Raw genomic sequence first — 19660 nt, forward strand, 5'->3', positions numbered from 1 at the left:
TTGACAAGGTCCCTCACCAAAGGCTCTTGTGTAAATTACATGGCCATGGGATAAGAGGGAAGGTCCTTTCTTGGATTGAGAACTGGTTAAAAGACAGGAAACAAAGGGTAGGAATAAATGGTAAATTTTCAGATTGGAGAGGGGTAACTAGTGGTGTCCCCCAAGGGCCAGTCCTGGGACCAATCCTTTTCAATTTATTCATAAATGATCTGGAGAAAGGGGTAAGCAGTGAGGTAGTAAAGTTTGCAGATGATACCAAACTCTTTAGGATAGTCAAGACAGAAGCAGACTGTGAGGGACTCCAAGAAGATCTCACCAAACTGAGTGATTGGGCAACAAAATGGCAAATGAAATTGAATGTGGATAAGTGTAAAGTAATGCACATCGGGAAAAATAACCCCAACTATACATACAGTATGATGGGGGCTAATTTGGCTATGACAAATCAGGAAAGAGATCTGGGAGTTATCGTGGACAGTTCTCTGAAAACTTCCACACAGAGTCCAGCGGCGGTCAAAAAGGCAAATAGGATGCTAGGAATTATTAAGAAAGGGATAGAAAATAAGACCCAGAATATCTTACTGCCCCTTTATAAAACTATGGTACGCCCACATCTTGAATACTGTGTACAGATGTGGTCTCCTCACCTCAAAAAAGATATTTTGGCTTTGGAAAGGGTTCAGAAAAGGGCAACTAAAATGATTAGGGGTTTGGAATGGGTCCCATATGAGGAGAGGTTAAAGCGACTGGGACTTTTCAGTTTAGAAAAGAGGAGACTGAGGGGGGATATGATAGAGGTCTATAAAATCATGAGTGGTGTAAAGAGGGCTGATAAACAAAAGTTATTTATTAGTTCCCATAATAGAAGAACTAGAGGACACCAAATGAAATTAATGGGTAGCAGGTTTAAAACTAATAAAAGAAAGTTCTTCTTCACACAGCGTGTAGTCAACCTGTGGAACTCCTTGCCAGAGGAGGCTGTGAAGGCTAGGACTATAATAGAGTTTAAATTGAAGCTGGATAAATTCATGGAGGTTAGGTCCATAAAAGGCCATTAGCCAGGGGATAAAATGGTGTCCTTGGCCTCTGTTTGTCAGAGGCTGGAGAGGGATGGCAGGAGACAAATCACTTGATCATTGTCTTCGGTCCACCCTCTCTGGGGCACCTGGTGCTGGCCACTGTCGGTAGACAGGATACTGGGCTAGATGGACCTTTGGTCTGACCCAGTACGGCCGTTCTTATGTTCTAGGGTACACTAAGGCAGTGTTTCTCAACTTTTTTTTTTAGAAAGTACCATTTTTAAAAAATTATAAATACCCCCAGTACCTATCATTTTCAGACACACCATTTTTTTCTACCATTGCAACACATTTGTTTAAAAAACTTAAAAGTAGCTGGGCGGGCGATGAAATTTGTGGGTGTAAAAAGTACAAAAATAATAAAATGCAGTAAAACTTAAAACAAACATTCCATTTTCTCCAAATTTCAGTTGTGTTAACCTACCCCCCAGACTGGAGTAGCCCTAAAGGGACTCACACCACTGGTTGAGAAACACTACACTAAGGAATGTTACATTGACTATATTCTTGTAGCGACACTAAAATGCTACAGTTTAGCTGCATGGCTACAACGCCCTCTTCTTTGTCTATATGAGTTTATGCCCTCCTTTCTGCCACACAGATGCATGCACGGATATATGTAGGGACGGGGCATCAGTTGAATCCATTTCTGCTTCTTTGCTTTTTACTTGAGATTTTTATTTCTTGATTGAATGAGCCAATGATCTTCCAGAAAAAAAAGAGCAAATGAAACCTCAGGAGTGTGGCCCCTGCTTACAACAAAATGTGCAAAACGTGCTGTAACAAATGGGTCTGTGTACAGATGTCAACAATTTGGCATAATCCCACACAAGCTTAACAGCAATCCTCCAAAAATGCACGGCACCACCTAGAATCAATCAACCAGGGTCATCTTGGGACTGGATTTGACTAGAGGAACGTGGCTAGTTATTCACTGCTATGCTTTAAAATGCACACGGGATTTTTTTCTTCACTAAATCTTCTCATCCTCACCCCCTCCAAATACATTCAACACACCCCAACAAGTTGCACCCCCTACATTGAGAACATCTGGCTTAAATGATCCAATGGCTCCTTCTCACTTGAAATTCTATGCATCTAGGGAATCATTGTCTTGCATGGATCCAAATCTTGCTGAACTAGTTGCTCCTTGGAAGGCTGATAGGCCCTAAACAAGACGAGAGGGTGGCCAAGAAGAATCGGGATTGATACAGTAGACATTTACCCTCTCAACTAGATTCTTTCCTCTCTTTGGTGGGGGAATCTTCCTACAGAACAATGCCCCATGTACGCCAAGCACTTAACATCAAAGCAGGTGTGACAAGGCATTTCAGTTTCTTCTCTTTAGGTGCTTCTCCTAGTGGATTAAAGGCTTTCATAACTACGGGCCGAAGAGTGATCATAGCGAGTCAGAAGGACTCTTCTGGTCTGTTCCTTCTTTGAGATCACTAACAGACACCAACAGCCTGACTGAAGCATCTTTACCAATGGCACAAGGCAATTCCTTTCTGCTTGGGTGGCTGGCAGGGTACACTACGGACCTTTATGTTGAATAAGGGTCATTATTACATTCTTATAGAGACTATATTATACATTGGAAAAACAAAGGGAAGAAGATCCAGGACGAAATAAGTCTCCACGTGTGCTTTTCCTCTCCTGTGGTACCAGTCCAGGAGCTGGGAGGTGAACCAACCCTTCACTTAACGAATGCCCTGATGATCCTCACACGCAGGTGTTTGCTCTTCACGCTGTACACGATCGGGTTGATCAAGGGTGGGACCAGCATGTAGACGTAGCCCAGGGCAATCTGAAGGAAGTAAGAAGAGCTGTTCCCAAATCGGTGTATCAGAGCCAGCCCGATCTCTGGAATGTAGAAGAGCAGGACAGCACAGAGGTGGGAGACACAGGTGTTCAGGGCCTTGAGGCTCTCCATGGTGGATGTGACACTCAGCACAGTTTTGAGGATCATCATATAAGACAGCAAGATGAGCAGCGAGTCCAACCCCATTGTTAAGAGTGCAACAGACAAGCCATACAAGTTGTTCACAGTGATGTCCGCACAGGCCATCTTCATGACTTCCTGGTGCAGGCAGTAGGAATGGGAGAGGACATTCACTCGACAGTATTGGAACCGTTTCACGAGAAAAGGGAGTGGGAATATTAGGGCCACCCCTCTTACCGCACACACCAAAGCCATCTTGGCTATTCTCGGCAGGGTTAAGATGGACGTGTATCGCAGTGGGTTACAGATTGCAATGAAGCGGTCAAAGGCCATCAACAGGAGCACAGAGGATTCAATGCATTGAAGCGAATGGATGAAGAACAGCTGGGCAAAACAGCCATCTAGGCTGATCTCCCTAGAGTTAAACCAGAGTACTCCCATTATTGTCGGCATGGTAACTATCGATAAGCCAAGGTCTGTGATGGCCAACGTGGAAAGGAAAATGTACATGGGCTCATGGAGGCTTGCATCTGTTTTTATAAAGAATATGATGACTGAATTTCCTACAATTGCAATAACATACATGATGCAGAAGGGGATGGAGATCCAGAGATAGATGTGTTCTTGCCCAGGTATCCCGGTGAGAAGGAACACTGCAAATTTGAATTTGGTGTCATTGGCAGCTGACATCTTGTACTGGCCAGGTCCAAGGAGTTAGGAACTTTCTTTCCTGAAAGGAAAAAGAACAGGAGACTAGATGCTGTATAAAAAGACATCACTCTGCTCTCAGTGCAAATCTAGAGACTCGCAGGCACCAAAAGATCAGCAAACATGTCGTTTTGGATTGATGCCACCAACTGGAGAACAGGATTTGCCAGACTGAGTCAGACCTGCAGTTCATTTAGCCCAGCATTTAGTGGCCGGTCTTGCATGCCTCAGAGGAGAGTGGAAGGAGCAATAGAAAGCTGTGAGTGAACTTGCTCCAAAGGAAAGATTCCCCCAGCATCCACTAGTCAGACATATTTTCTGATGTAAATCAGGAACATTTAAAACCCTTCCAAAATCTTATTAAAACAACCCGCACGAATGGATTTGGATTTTCTGGTTACCCATATAAACTCCCCCCCCCCACCCTGGCTTCTCTTCAAATCCTGCAATGCTCTTGGCCCCATGGATATCTTGTGTCAGGGAGTTCCACAGACTGCTTAAGCAATGTGTGATTTTACAGTTGTGACTTTCCCACAGGCACCCTTTGTGGAGCTAGAGTGTGGCTCCTTGTATCATGATTTGTGTATACACCTGGAAGGTGCATAGTGAGAATGCCCATTCTATCTATCTATCTATCTATCCCCACACGCTCCATCTCTCTCTCTCTCTCTCTCTCTCTCTCTCTCTATCTCTCTCTCCCCATACACACTCTATCTATCTATCTATCTATCTATCTATCTATCTATCTATCTATCTATCTATCTATCTATCTATCTATCTATCTATCTATCTATAACATTTTACACTTCTGAGAGTCCAAATTATGCTAATGCCTCTTTGAAGGACATGAGCTATAATCTCAGGGCCAGTGCTCTGGATTCAATATCATTGACATCAACAGCGTCATTCCAGATTTATAGATGTACATTCAATTAGATCCGGGCTGGCTCCATTAACTTCCCCTTACCAAACACTCCCCCAGTGACACACTCTGACCCCCAAGAATCCCTCCAAGAGGAGCTGAAGTGCTTTGCCTGACCAGCACTGACTGAATACAGAGAGTTTGACCATCCCACAGGCTTCTCTTCATCCTCGCAGGAGCTGCAGGCTCTTCCTAGTCGAGAGATTGCTGGGATTGTGAAAGTTAGACGCTAACATGGTCATGTTAACTGGGCGAGGGAGGGGTTGGTGTCACAAAGGGGTGAGCCCTGCAAATGCTAGGTTTGCTCTAATCTCCAGCTGAGGGTGCCAGTTACTTCAGACATGCTCCTGTATGAGGGAGCGTGCATAGATTACATGCACGTGCAATCACACTCCACTTCCCTGAACCACAACTCGACTCTTTGCTGACACACGGATCAGTGGTTCTTTTCTCTCAGAACTTTGTGAAAAGCCTTGCACGGGTATTGCAGAGAGTTTGTGTCCAGAACTCTGACTGTAAGTGTCACAGACAGGTTCTGGTGAGTTAATAGGAGACTGTAGCATTCAAATGTTCATTGCCCGACAAGGGTGCGTCTACACAGCACCCGAAACTCAAAATAAGCTATGCAAATTGCGTCGCTTATTTCGGGTCTATTTCAAAATAGCTTATTTCATCATTTGGTGCTGTCTTCACAGGACCAATTTTTGAAATACAGCGCTATTTCAAGCCAACAATGAGGTTTACAGGGAAGGCAAAATAGCGCTTCTACTATATTTCAAAATAGCGGACGCATTCAAAAAACGTGGGGTAGCTATTTTGGGATACCTCTGGTATCCTGAAATAACTTTGCTGTGTAGACATACCCCAAGTGAACAGCACAAACTGACTGCAAACAGTATTTGCAGTACTTTAGTAATACTTTCTAAAGTAAAATCCATGCAGATGTTAAGATACCATGGCTCCTTCCTGTAGTGATTTCAAGCACTCTGCAGCTGGCTTTTTTATATATTTGGATGACATGAAAGTTTGGTTTCTAATAGTTCTACTACAAATGAAAAGTGTACCATGACATTTATCGATCTGTACCTTAGCACACACATGTCAACCCACATGTTGCCTTCTCTCTTCTTTCAGAGATAATTTCTCAGATTAGAGTGGAACTGAACATGCAGCACCTCATCCACCTGCATTCAATCACTGGTCAGGAAACAAAAATTGAGTAGCTTCTCTTTCTCTGGGTTCACAGCTGACTGGTTCTCCTCAGGTTCTGTTCTGCCAGCCTGTCGCCTATATCTGGAGAGCTAACAGGCACTGGGATCAACATAAGAAATATTGATTCCCTGAGCTCTTTTCTAGTACATTGTAAACTCAGCACCTGAAATTTGAGAGTTGGCAATAAGTGGATTTCAAAGTCAAACGCTTGAGAACTCCTGGACATAGAACTTTTCACACAGGAAAATAGACTTTTTCACTCTCTCTTTCTCTTGCTCTCTCTCTGTCTCTCTCTCTCTGACTGTCTATGCCTTGTGTTTATAAAACACGTACCACCTGGGAACATCACTGTAACAGGGAGCCAAGCTGCAAGAAGGAATGTGCATTTTACCACTTCTTGAGATGTTTCCTGCAGAGCTAGATGGGGTTAACTTTTGGGATGTTTATATTATGGCTAAATTAGATGAATATAGTCTGGATCTTGTTAGTGTCAGAGCCGGTGGACAGAAAACAAGCAGGAAGGGAGGCTCAAAAAAAGCCATCACTTAGCCCACGGAGGCTGAGACAACACTCTGGAGTCATAAGCAGGACAGAGCCTGTTTCCGGTTCCAGCCACGTTACTCAGCTTGTCTTGCCAGTGCTGGGAGTCTGCCCAGAGGTGGCGCAGCTGTTGCTGAGAAGTTCTTCAGACTGACAGGCAGAGAAACCCACAGGTGCTGGAACTAGGGACGCAGACACTAGAACAAGGGCTCCAGCATCCCTTGGCTTGAAGTGGTTTCCACGATATGCAGGTTTTACAGGTAGGCTCTCAGCACCCACAATATAAACATTCTTCCAGTGCCTGGGAAGTTTGAAAGGGCTGGACATGCCTGAGTCCTTGACTAAGTAGAACACGGCTCAGAAACGTTCTGACTGTTGTTTGAAAACCCTCTGGGTATATCTACACTAGCACCCTAGTTCGAACTAGGGAGGCTAATGTAGGCATTCGAAGTTGCAAATGAAGCCCAGGATTTCAATATCCTGGGCTTCATTTGCATCTTCCCGGGCGCCGCCATTTTTAAATGTCCCTTAGTCCAAACTCCGTTCCCGCGGCTACACGCGGCACGGAGTAGGTCGTTCGAATTAGAATTTCTAATTCGAACTACCGGTACACCTCATTCCACGAGCCATGGGCACGGAGTTCGGACTAAGGGACATTTAAAAATGGTGGCGCCCAGAAAGATGCAAATGAAACCCGGGATATTTAAATCCAGGGCTTAATTTGCAACTTTGAATGCCTACATTAGCCTCCCTAGTTCGAACTAGGGGGCTAGTGTAGACATACCCTCTGACTCTCCCTTGTGATGCTTCACCATTGCTGTTCAGATTACACAGAATTTCGGGAGAAGAAGGCTGGCTGGTCTCTCGTCCGCCCACCAGTCACAGCCTCCTAAAGGGAAGAATCACAAGTACTGTATAAACTGGGACTTTATGGGCAAGGACAGTCAACCCACACTGTGCTGTGACTCAGGACTTGATCTGAGGATGGGAGGATTGTGGGATTCTACCCCATGAGAGAGGAGGGATTGGGAGGCCAGAAAGGGACAGGGATGCCAGTAGCCCTATAAATTTGAGGGTATCTACAGAGAAGACATTTGGAAGTCCTCAGCTTCTTAGGAAACAGAAACATACCCTATTGTGCCTCTTATCACAGAACAACTCCGCTCTGAATTCCGGCACTCAGTCTCGAGCCAGAGAATTCAACCTTTAAAAAACATTTTATAATTAAATTTCCAGGAGTAAATAAACTTGATGCACTTTGGGATCAAGCCCGGGATATTCTGTGGGGTCAGTTCTGACTCTGCCCCTGGCAGAATCCAAGCACAGGATACCCCTAGGAACAGGCCTCACTGAGAAATTCTGACTTAGAGCATCACTGTTTTAACACTGTGAGCTCACTTTGAATGTCAGATTTCCTTGTAGTTTAGACAGCCCCACAGGCAGATGAGTCACCCTGACAGCCCAGCTGAGTCCTCTGCCGCTGCACAGAACATCTGCCAATGCAAACAGCCTGCAGCCTTCACCCTGCACTTGGCATGTTACAGAGAGTGAAACCTGCCAACGTACCCAGTTCCTGCGAGAAGGGAGCCGCTGGCACCAGAGGTCTTCACCCTACAGCACAAGGAGTCATCAGAGAGGTTGCATGGGCAGCAGGCAGTGTGTGTTCAGACAGGGAGGCAACTGCCTTTTTGTAGCGTGTTTGTACCTTCCCTTGGGGCCACTTGGCCATCAGGGAACCTCAGCTGTTTGGCTTCATGTGCACCAGCTTTAACCCCATCACAGCCAATGGCAAACGGCAGGCGGCCAAATCACAAGGGATGGGGGGTGATGCTAAACAACTGGCCTGCAGCACCAGCCCTGCTGCAAACTCCATTCCTGGAATCCAGGCTTGTCCTCACTATCTGTATGGATCCGATTAATCACATGGCTACTGTGAGGGCAGCCAAGTGGTCATGATGCTGCTGTCACAGCAGAGATCCTGCTGAAATAAATACATTAGTAATAGTAATAGTAATAGTAATAGTAATAGTAATAGTATGTCCAGATTTCTCCCCAGTAGCTCCCGTTCCTGCATTGCAAACCCAGGGTGCAGGTAAGGGAAGGCAGATTCCATGAGGCTCAGTACAAGGATATTTCCCTCAGATGGTTCCAGAAGGGAAGGTGACTTCTGTTCTCTCTGAGGAATGAAAAGGGGGACCCAGGATCTCAGGATCTCCAAAGTTAGGCACAGAGTTCAGTGATCCAGCTAGTCAAAACCACCCACAATCTCAGGGCCTCCCCAGCTGCTCTAGGACCCTCTCCACTCCCTGCTAGCACAGGCTGCTCAGAGATGCACTATCAGGGTCTGTCACAGCAGCCACTGCCCGCAGGATCTGCTGAGGGGGTGTTGTACAGGGAGGAAGGGGCTGCACAGAGATGGGGACGCTGGTTGCAGTAGCTGACTGGTCAGGAGGTTTCCACCTTTCCAAGCCCAGAGAGCATCCAGAGACTCTGACAGTGCCACCTTCATTTGTGTTACAAGGAGGGGGGGATGAAAAAACTCTAATTTCCTGTGGGCAGCCAGGCAGCTGCAGCTGGGCAGCACCCTGGCAGCTGAGCGTTCAGAGAGAGGAAAGCTGTCCCCCAAACAATGGATGGAAAGGAAACATTTTAATTCAGGTCAGAATTTTTCATGGGGGAAACCTCCGTTTTCCAAGCCAGCTTATGCCATGAGCCTTTGCCCCTTGTGCCACAGGACCCCACCCCTAAATGGCAGCACTCAGCCCCCATCAGCCTCCCCCACACTGGTTCTTAGGGTGATCATATTTCCAAGGAAAAAGCAGGAGACCCCATTGCTTGTGCATGGCAGTTGCCTATTGCTGGAGCCCTGCAGCACCCCCTTCAGGCCTGAGGAGGCTATTGCATGAGGCCTGAGTGCCGTGCCCCCCAACTGTGACTAATGTCCCCTCCTCTAGCTTCCCCGAATACTCCTCCACTCCCCACACTCCCACTTCTTGGACACAAGGAGACAGTTGTACCATCATTAGAACACATTATGATACAGGCTCACAAGTGTGTCCTTGTGGTCAGTTCCCTTTCCCTCGGTGCCTTCATTTCCTCCAAACTGCCACGGGAAGAGGTGGCTCCTCGGTGTCTTTCTGGAGCATGCATGGTCCACAACTCCCTGCTGCACCATACAGGAGGCCTGTGTTCTGCGGGGCATGAGGGAGTTCAGATTAGATGATCTAATGGCCTCTTCTGGGCGTAAAGCCTACAAAGCTATATAAAAATGAGTGTGGCAGGTTGAGCAGTCTCTGATGTTTTCACGTGGAGCCGGCTTGACCCCCAGAACTCACAGTGAGGGAGGGGAGGAGGGAAGGGGACCAGCTCAAACATGTACAGGGCCTGGTTAGAGGCAGGACACTAGCCCAGCAGGGCAGGGGTCGGTACGGTGGTGACATCACAAGGGCCTTTTGCAGCACCTCAGCTTATTGGTCAAAGGAGGCAGTGACCTCACAGAGATTCCATGACAACAGGGAGGTAAGAGAGTCTGCAGGGCAGAGGCCACCTCAGAGCCCCCCCGTGGCTTTGCTGCAGGAGGTCTCCTTCTGGAGGTCTCTCCTTGAGGATTAAGAGAATTTAGGTTCCTTTATGTGAGCGTAAGGAGGAGCAACTTCGGGGACTTCTTTATTCCTCCCTACTAATTTCACTAGAATGATGATGGTGAGAAGGGACAAGATTCAGAGAGGTTTGGTACGTGGTTTGCAGCCTGGCCAACTTAGTGCCAGGCAAATTTGAGGCATGGAAAACACTCGGTTAAGGTGGGAGATTTTTCCCCCCTGTCTGAACCCTTTGTCCCTTAGGCCGTGTCCAGACTCAGGGGTTTTTCGGGAAAAGTAGCCTTTTCCCGAAAAAACTTCCCCTGCGTCCAGACTCAAGCCGCGTTCTTTCGAAATTATTTCGAAAGAACGCGGCTTTTCTTTCGATGGCGGTAAACCTCAATTTACGAGGAAGAACGCCTTCTTTCGAAAGTTCCTCTTTCGAAAGAAGGTGTTCTTCAATGTAAATAGGCCGTCTTCGAAAGAGAGCATCCAGACTCGCTGGGTGCTCTCTTTTGAAAAAGCGGATTTCTCTTTTGAAAGATTCGCCTGCAGTCTAGACGCGATCTTTCGAAAGAGGTTCTTTCGAAAGAAGCCTGCAGTCTAGACATAGCCCTACACTTGGTGGAGACATTGGGTTTTGTCTTTGGGTTTTTGTCTGGTTTCCCTTTCCTCTGCTTCTCTTCCGGCACTGGTGAGGCAGGCGCTGGTCTCCAGCTCTCTTTAGGGCGGCCCTCATAACGAGGGAAAAAGCTCTGACAGTGATCCCCGCTGGTGACTCGAGCCATCCTCAGGAGAAGCTTGGGGGGAGCCCTCAGCATCCCACCTCAGAGTCTTAACACTGAAGGGCTGAGCTGGACCTTTTCTACTCCATCAGTTTACTCAGGCCTAGCCCTAGGGCAAGGCGAGCAAGGCAAATGCCTTGGGCCTCACACTTTTGGGGCCCCACACTGATGAGTATTCACCATCCACCAGCCGGGCCCAGGGCCCTGCTCCCACTGTCCTACCTTGGGCCCTGAAAACCCTTTGGCTGAGCCTGAATTTACCTGACAGCTTGGACAGTTTAACAGACTCTGGGATTTCCCCTCCTCCAGGAATAGAGTGCTCCTTTCCCCAAGAGCTCCTTCTTCCAACTGAGTCCAGAGGGCCTTTGATCATGACTGGGTGATTGATAGGCAGTCAATTGCTTGACATGGGCTCTTAGTTTTCAGATGAGAACCCATATATCTCCTGGGTCCGGACTCCCTTAAAATGGACCAGTACCCACATGACACTCCTGCACTAACATTCAGTCACCCACATGGATGATGGGAGCTATTTAGCTAGGTTTTTCACTTGTCGCCCATCACCAGAGAAGGTGAGGGCCAAGTATCTGAAAGTGTCATTTGCTATGTGGGAAGGAAATCTCCCTTCTATCTTCACAGGAGCCTGGCCTTATATTTTCATTCAGTCTAAAGCTGCTTGGTGAGTATGGTCTTGTTTACACTAGAAATTTGTTCTGATTGAGCTGTACCAGCATAGTTCAAACATTGTAATCCCCTTACTATGGACACAGTTGTATAGTATCAAGGGAATTTACACCAGTGTAGCAAGGGGAATAAGCTATAAAGGTGTTCGGCACTTTTATGCAGATACAGCCAGTCCCCAAGTTGCGAACGGTTGACTTACGACCGTTCGCGGTTACGACCAAAGCTGTTGTAAATGGCAGACCCCGAGTTATGAACACGATCTACGCTTATGAACAGCGCGGTCGTGTGTAACTCTGTGGGGTCTGACTTAACGAACGAATCTAGTTATGACCAATTGCTTGGTCCGTAACCGGTTCGTAAGTCAGGAAGAGACTATACGCATTTACGATACCACCGAACCTTAGGACTGGAAGGATATGTCTGCACTACAAGATTGTTTCAAAATAAGGTATTTTGAAATAAGAACTCCCAAAATAACTATTTCCAAATAGCATGTCCACGTTATAGGGAAGCCTCAAAATTAATCCGAGGCAGGCTCCCTTGATGTGAACATACTACTGTAGTCAGTTGAGGGTCAGTAACATGGAGTCAGCAGCCCTGTAACATGAAAACAGCAACAGGCCTGGAAACTAGTGAGCAAGACATTGGTTCAGTAACACGGCAGCCCAGAAAGAGGCCCTATTGATAATTGTGTATGTTAAGTCTAGCATGGAAGAACATAGGGAGGCAACGGGATCTTTAGCCTTCTCAAACACCCAAGGTCTCCTATCCTCCAACCCATCCTCCTTTATTACTGAGGAGCTCCACCAGCCTGCGTGCTAGGGTCAGCTTTGGTCCACACTTGCCTCCTCTTCTGCCCCATGTCTCTCCTAGGGATCCATCCACTACCATCTCTTCTCCTGAGGCCTTGCCTGTTGCTTCTCCATTTCTCCAAGCCAAGATGTATCTGGGCTATGTTGACTGCTGCTCAGAGAGCCCAGGACATCTTTAGGAGCCCTGGACTCTCCACCTTCCCTGGGGGGTGCATGTTGGGGGCAAGGACATGGGCTATGGGCTGCTCTGGGATTCCTCAGGTTCCCTCTCCCCCACACAGGCAGGTGGAGGATCTAGGACTCCTCATAGTGCCTCTGGCTTCCAGGGCAGCTGATAAAGTGGCCCAGCTTTGGCGTCTGGTGTGGCAAAGGGGCAGGGCCTCAGGGGAAGAAAATGAGCAGCAGTTGGGGAATCGGGGCCCGAAGACCTGAGGGGGTAATGCTGGATTATAAGATAAATATGATGCTCCAGTGTAACAATGTTGCAAAAGAAGGGGGGGATACCATTTTTGAATTTTGTCAGCAGGAATGTTGTGACCAAAACACAAGAAGTCATTCTTCTGCTCTGCTCGGTGAAGATTAAGCCTCAACGAGAGTTGTGTGTCCAGTTCTGGCCACCACATCACAGGAAACAGGTGGACAAGTTGGCAAATGTCCCAAGAAGAGCAAGGAAAATGCTGAACACTCTAGAAAATGTGACCTATGAGGGGAGACTGAAGGTACTGGGTTTGTTTAGTCGGTAAGGCTACGTCTACACTACAAGGTTCTTGCACAAAAACTGGCAGTGTGTTCACCCCTCAAGCACGTTTTTGCGCAAAAAAAAATACAGTAAATCGACAGGACAGAGGGCTTTTGCCGGTAGAGTTATTCCTCTCCCCACGAGGAATAACTCCTTTTTGCGCTACAACTCTTGCACAAAGAGGCATATGTGGACACTCCACAGGGGTTTCTTGTGGGGTCAGGAAGGAATTTTCCTCCAGGGTAGATTGGCAGAGGCCCTGGAGGTTTTTCGCCTTCCTCTGTAGCATGGGGCACAGATCACAGCTAGAGGATCTCTGCATCTTGGGGTCTTCAAAGTATTTGAAGGCTTCAATATCTGAGATATAGGTGAGAGGATTATTCTAGGAGGGGTGGGTGAGATTTTGTGGCCTGCACTGTGCAGGGGGTCAGACTAGATGATCATAATGGTCTCTTCTGACCTTGGAGTCTATGAGTCTAAAAAGAGCCTATTGGAAAAAGCACAGGTGCTCTGATGGCCATTCTGTGAATGGCCATCAGAGCTTTCTTGCACAAGAGTGTCCATGCAGCATGGACACTCTCTTGTGCGAAAGCACATCTCTTTTGCGATGGGCTTTTGAGGTGTGGATGCACTTTTGCACAAGAAGTTTTTCTCAAAAAGCTTCTTGCACAAAAACCCTGAAGTGTAGACAAATCCTAAAAGAGAAGACTGAAATGGGGACATGATAACAGTTTCCAAGTAGATGGACATAAAATGGAACATGGGAGGTTTAGGTTGGACATTAGGAAAAACATCCTGTCAGGGTGGTTAAACACTGGAATCAATTGCCTAGGGAGGTTGTGGAATCTCCATCACTGGAGATTTCTAAGAGCAGGCTGGACAAAGATCTGTTAAGGATGGGCCAGATCTTACTGAGTCCTGCTGTAAGGGAGGGGACTGGACTAGATAATCTCTTGAGGTCCCTTCCAGTTCTATACTTCCATGATTAAGATGAGGCACAGGCCTCAGGGGAAGAGGTGGGACAGGGGGTGGGACCTCACAGTGATCAGGAGGGGTAAGGCTGTGACCAGAGAGAGGACGAGGTTCCTGCCTGTGTCCCATTTTTGCCTTTAGGAAAGTGTGTGGGGAGGGTCTCCTTATAGTGAATGGTCTGGGCTGGAAGAGGAGTTAGTTATGCATTGTATGGGGGATGAGGCCCATTTCCATCCCTTTGCAAGCAGCTGGGGCTACGCAAAGGTGGGGGAGAAGGGAATCTCTTTCTAGGACTCCTGGGATCGGACCTCCCCCTCGCAGCTCTGCCCTGTCTGAGTGGGGCTCAGCCGGTGTGTGTGTGTGCAGAGCCATCAACAGGCAGTGGGAGGATAATGCGCTAACCTTGTCCCTGCTACGACTCAGTCGCAAGCATGTGATTGAGGGCTTAAGGAAATGGCAGGCCTCTGTACCTCTTGACTGGCCCCTGCCCGTAGCTCCTGGGTCACATGGCACCCACAGTACTCAGGAGGGGCCAGGACTGCGACTGCAGAACAGCTATGCAGTTTTTTCATGGCCTGTGGAGGTTGAACAAGAGATAGGAGGCCCTGTGAAGGGTATGCATGCGTTTATTTTAAACAAAATGTGGCTTGGAAGGTATGTAGGCATAAAGAAGCATGCTGTGGCTCACCACCGTAGGAATAGTCTAGAAAAGGCCAAGGGGAGGGGGATGAGCTCAACATGTGGAGTGGAGAAGTACAAGCATGTGAGGAACAAATCCATATATGGAAAGGTTACCTCTGATTGGTTTAGAGGTTTGTGTTATGTAACTTATGTAACCTGTTATGTAATTGCCATGTGCTATAAAATAGCAAGGGGTGGGGCTCCTTGCTCGAGGGGCTCTGGCTAATTTTTGTACCGGAGGCTCTCCCTTTGTGTACACTGAATAAAGTCTTGTTGAATTGAATTGAATTGAAGTATCGAAGACCCTTGATTCTGCCCAGCATCTGACTCTTTGGGAACCACAAAATCCCAACACGTGGAAACAAAATTCACATCACTTCTCTTTATTGACGGCACTGACAGGAATTCTAAGGTTGGAGCATCTTCCAATGTGGTTCTTTTAAAGCCAACATCCCCTTTATTCTGTGGGTCTGACAGTCACTTTGTAAATGCCTGGCCTGTTTCCTTCCCCCCACTGTCCTCTCCTCCCTCACCAGCAGGTGGGGATAGCCTCCCTGACTCCAGGCCTTCCTCTCTCTCAGAAACTCTCTTTACACAGTGGAGATCAGTAACGTATACTGGCTGAGATGTAAGGGTCCAGGATGGAATGGGTAGCCACTGGTTTTTGTCTCCCGTGTCACGCATGCTGACGTGGGGTAACAAACGGATCCTTTACCTAACAAACATCCTGATGATCCGTGCACGAAGGTGTTTGTTTTTTATGCTATATACGATCGGGTTCATCAGGGGCGGGACCAGCAGGTAGATATAGCCCAGGAGAATCTGAAGCAAGGGGGAAAAACTCTTCCCAAATCTGTGTAACACAGACAGGCCGATCACTGGTATGTAGAAGAGCAGGACTGCGCAGACATGGGAGACGCAGGTGCTCAGGGCCTGGAGGCACTCAGCATGGGATGTGATTCTTAGCACTGTTTTGAGGATCAACACATAAGAGAGCAGGATGAGCAGCGAGTCCAACCCTACCGTGCCAAGTATTATGAACAAGCCATAGACACTGCTGACAGTTATGTCTGAACAAGCCAGCTTCATCACCTCCTGGTGCAGGCAGTAGGAGTGGGAGAGGATTTTGGATCGACAATATCGGTAGCGTTTCAGGAGAAAGGGGAGAGGGAATGCTACCAACACCCCTCTCAGCATAAGCACCAGTCCCATCTTGGCTATTCTCGGTGGGGTTAGGATGGACGTGTATCTCAGGGGGTCACAGATCGCGATGAATCGGTCAAAGGCCATCGACAGGAGCACAGCAGATTCAGTGAATGAAAGCGAGTGGATGAAGAACACCTGAGCTAAACAGGCATCCAAGCTGATCTCCCTAAAGTTAAATAAGAAAATGCCCAGTATTGTCGGTACAGTGGCTATCGATAAGCCAAGGTCTGTGATGGCCAACATGGAGAGGAAAATGTACATAGGCTCATGGAGACTTGCATCAGTTTTTATAATGAAGAGAATGACTGAATTGCCCACTATAGAAATAACATACACAAAGCAGATGGGGATAGAGATCCAGAGATAGACGTGTTCCTGCCCAGGTATCCCGGAGAGAAAGAACACAGCATAGTTGAATGTGGTGTCATTAGCAGCTGACATCATGTACTGAGCAGGTCCGAGGTGTTGTGAAGTTTTCGTCCTGAATGGAAAAAGAACAGAAGCCAATGTCATCTTTAACAAGATGCCTGGAGACTCCCAAGAGTACAAGGACAATCAGCAAAATCATAGTCTTGGATTTACACCACCAATACAAAGCCTGGATCAGACCTGAAGTCCATATAGCCCGATGTGTCAAGTCCAATCCTAGTGGCTGCAAAGGAAGGTGGAAGAAGTCCTGAAATAAGCAGTTACGATATGACCTAGTACCAGAGAAAGTTTCCCCTGGTTAGTCATGTTTTGTGATATACATGAGGAAGGTTTAAAGCTCTTCCAAATCTTTTTAAAACAGTCCTCTTTCCTGGAATTGGTTTTTTGTTTGTTTGTTTGATTTTTGAGTTACTGCTATGAACATCTAGTACCTCTTTGAATCTTATTGCCCTGCTGTTATCTGTTGGCTGTGAGTTTTGCAGACTACTTGGGTACATCTAGACTACATGGCTCCGTCGAAGGAACCATGTAGATTTGTTTGTTCGGCAAAGGGAAATGAAGCCGTGATTTAAATAATCACGGCTTCAATTAAATTTAAATGGCTGCCCCGCTCCGCCGATCAGCTGTTTGTTGGCAGATCAGGGCAGTCTGGACGCTCCCCTGCCGACATGAAAGCCCTTTATCGACTTCCCTGGTAAACCTCATCCTACGAGGCATAACGGGGAGGTTGATAAAGAGCTTTCAGGTCGGTGCGGGAGCGTCCAGACTAGCGCGCTGAGCCGACAAACAGCTGATCAGCTGTTTGTCGGCTCAGCGCAGCAGCCATTTAAATTTAAATGAAGCCGCAATTATTTAAATTGCGGCTTCATTTCCCTCTGCCGATCAGCCTAATCTACATGGCTTCATTAATGGAGCCATGTAGTTTAGACACATCTCTTGAGCCCATTGTGATCTTCCCACATGTGATCTTCCCACAGACACCCTTTCTGGACTTCTGAACATGGGGCATGCCTGGTCATTATATTTACCCGTCAGGCATAGAAGCTATTTATAAATGTGCTTTATTCACTCACTCTTGGGGCCAGGTTCTGATTTCAGTAACAGTGATTTCAATGATAGCACTCGAGATTTTCATGGGCAAATCAGATCCGACTCATACTCTATTCATTTTCCCTTTCCACTTGTTCCCGGTGATACATTCAACCCCCAACAATCCCTCTAAGAAAAGCTGAGGTGCTTTTCCTGGCCAGTATTGACTGAATTCAGAGACATGAATACTTATACAGGCATCTCTTCATTCTCAAAGGACCTGCATCTTCTCCCCACACAAGAATCTGTAGATATCTGGCAAGTCAGAAGCGATCACAGAAAATTACTTCAGCTGGGCAGGGGTGGGGTTGGTTTCACAAAAGGGTGAATAGTGCAAATACTAGTGTTGCACTTATATCCACCTGGATGTGTGAGTTAAGTCAGCCATTATTATGTAAGAAGTCATGGGAATAAATTACATACACCTGCTATTACTCTCCCCTTTCCTGAGCCTCAGCTCAATTCTTTGCAGTTGTTCTGAGCTTTCATAACCTTGTGCAAAGTCTTGCACAGGAATTACAGAGGGATCGAGTGTTACGTCAGAGACCGAAGTGCAGGACTTCTTTGCTAGCACTCTCTGAAATGCTTCACGTTCGATGCACAGAGCCAGATAGGAAAAAGTATGGGGTCTCTGTCAGAAGTTGGGAATGAGCAACAGGTGATGAGTACATATATCATGTAACACACACATATCAACCCAATCTTTCCTTTCTGATCTCCTTTTACAGACGATGAAGCAAATAATTAAGGAACCCATCTGCTAGCATCTGGAAGAGAATAAGGTGACAAGTAACAAGCAGCATGGATTTGTAAAGAACAAATCATGTCAATCCAACATCATAACTTTTTTTGATCGGATAACAAGCTTTGTGGATAAGGGGGAAGCAGTAGACACAGTATACCTAGGCTTTAGTAAAGCATTTGATACAATCTTACATGATGTTGCTATCAATAAACTAGGGAAATACAACATAGTTGGGGCTATTCTAATGTGGGTGCATAACTGGTTGGATAACCATTCACAGAAGTAATTATTAATGATTCATAATCATGCTGGAAGGTTCTCTGCAAGGATTAGTTTTGGGATGGGTTCTGTTCAATATCTTCATCAACTATTTAGATAATGGCATAGAGAGTATGCTTATTATTTTTGTGGGTGATATAGAATCATAGAATCATAGAATACTAGGACTGAAAGGGACCTTGAGAGGTCATCGAGTCCAGTCCCCTGCCCTCATGGCAGGACCAAATACTGTCTAGACCTTCCTTAGTAGACATGTATCTAACCTATTCTTAAATATCTCCAGAGATGGGGATTCCACAACCTCCCTGGGCAAGGTGGGAAGGGTTGCAAGTGCTTTGGACAACAGGGTTATAATTCAAAATTATCTAGACAAACTGGAGAAAAGGTCTGTGGTAAATAGGATAAAGTTCAATAAGGACAAATACAAAGTTATCCACTTAGAGAGGAACAATCAGTTTCATACCTACAAAATGTGAAGTGACTGTCTAAGAAGGAGAACTGTAGAAAGGTATCTAGGAGTCATAGTAGACCACAATCTAAATATGAGTCAACAGTGTAGCATTTGAAAAAAAAAATTAAAAAACCAAACATGATTCTAGGATGCATTAATAGGAGTATTATAAGCAAACACGAGAAGTCATTCTTCCATTCTACTCTGAACTGATTAGGACTCAACTGAAATATTGTATCAGTTCTGGCCACCTCATTTCAAGAAAGCTGTGGAGATACTGGAGAAGGTCCAGAGAAGAGCAACAAAAATGATTCAAGGTCTAGAAAACATGGCCTATGAGGGAAAACTGAAATAACTGTGTTTGTTTAGTTTAGAAAAGAGAGGACTGAAAGGGGGCATGATAACAGCTTTCTAGTAGCTAAAAGGGTGTGACGAGGAGGGAGAAAAAATGTTCTCTTTGGCCTCTGATGATAGGACAAGAAGCAGTGGGTTTAAATTGCAGCAAAGGAGCTTTATTTTGGACATTAGGAAAAACTTCCCAACAGTCAGGGTATTTAAGAATGGGAATAAGTTGCCTAGGGAAGTTGTGGAATCTCCATCACTGGAGATATTTAAGAGCAGGGTGGATAGACATCTATCAGGGATGATCTAGATGGTGCGTGGCCCGCCGTGAGGGCAAGGGACTGGATTGATGACCTCTCGAGGTCCCTTCCAGTTCGATGATTCCATGATTTCTCAGGTAGCATGTGTTACCTTGATTTCCTCAGAACCTGAAAAGATCACAGCATAATAACCACCATTCAACCA

At 46.4% G+C, this 19660-nt stretch overlaps 2 protein-coding genes and 1 long non-coding RNA gene across 6 annotated transcripts; 1 reads left to right on the forward strand and 2 right to left on the reverse strand.

Moving 5' to 3' along the window:
- Window positions 1–1277: 1277 nt before the first annotated feature.
- On the reverse strand, window positions 1278–9805 carry LOC102445990 (olfactory receptor 51G2-like). Of its 4 annotated transcripts, XM_075919704.1 has the most exons (3): window positions 9421–9805; window positions 3605–3751; window positions 1278–3436 (listed from the first exon to the last, which is right to left on the reverse strand). In XM_075919704.1, the coding sequence occupies exons 2-3, from the start codon at window positions 3709–3711 to the stop codon at window positions 2776–2778; spliced, it is 768 nt and encodes a 255-aa protein (XP_075775819.1). In that variant the 5' UTR covers window positions 3712–3751; window positions 9421–9805; the 3' UTR covers window positions 1278–2775. The 4 variants fall into 4 exon arrangements, with proteins under 4 accessions (XP_075775819.1, XP_025045167.1, XP_006132627.1 ...); XM_025189382.2 differs by having other exon boundaries at window positions 1278–3751; window positions 9453–9805; XM_006132565.3 differs by having other exon boundaries at window positions 1278–3751.
- An 829-nt stretch (window positions 9806–10634) lies between these two features.
- On the forward strand, window positions 10635–18511 carry LOC142826607 (uncharacterized). Its single transcript, XR_012900836.1, has 3 exons — window positions 10635–11445; window positions 12789–12981; window positions 18107–18511. It is a non-coding gene; the product is annotated as an uncharacterized LOC142826607 (long non-coding RNA).
- Window positions 15222–16706, reverse strand: LOC102446238 (olfactory receptor 51G2-like). The gene has a single exon (XM_006132566.4). The coding sequence runs from the start codon at window positions 16371–16373 to the stop codon at window positions 15366–15368; it is 1008 nt and encodes a 335-aa protein (XP_006132628.3). The 5' UTR covers window positions 16374–16706; the 3' UTR covers window positions 15222–15365.
- Window positions 18512–19660: the final 1149 nt, after the last annotated feature.

The sequence above is a fragment of the Pelodiscus sinensis genome, chromosome 1 (genome assembly GCF_049634645.1).
Source record: "Pelodiscus sinensis isolate JC-2024 chromosome 1, ASM4963464v1, whole genome shotgun sequence".
Classification (NCBI taxonomy): Eukaryota; Metazoa; Chordata; order Testudines; family Trionychidae; genus Pelodiscus; species Pelodiscus sinensis.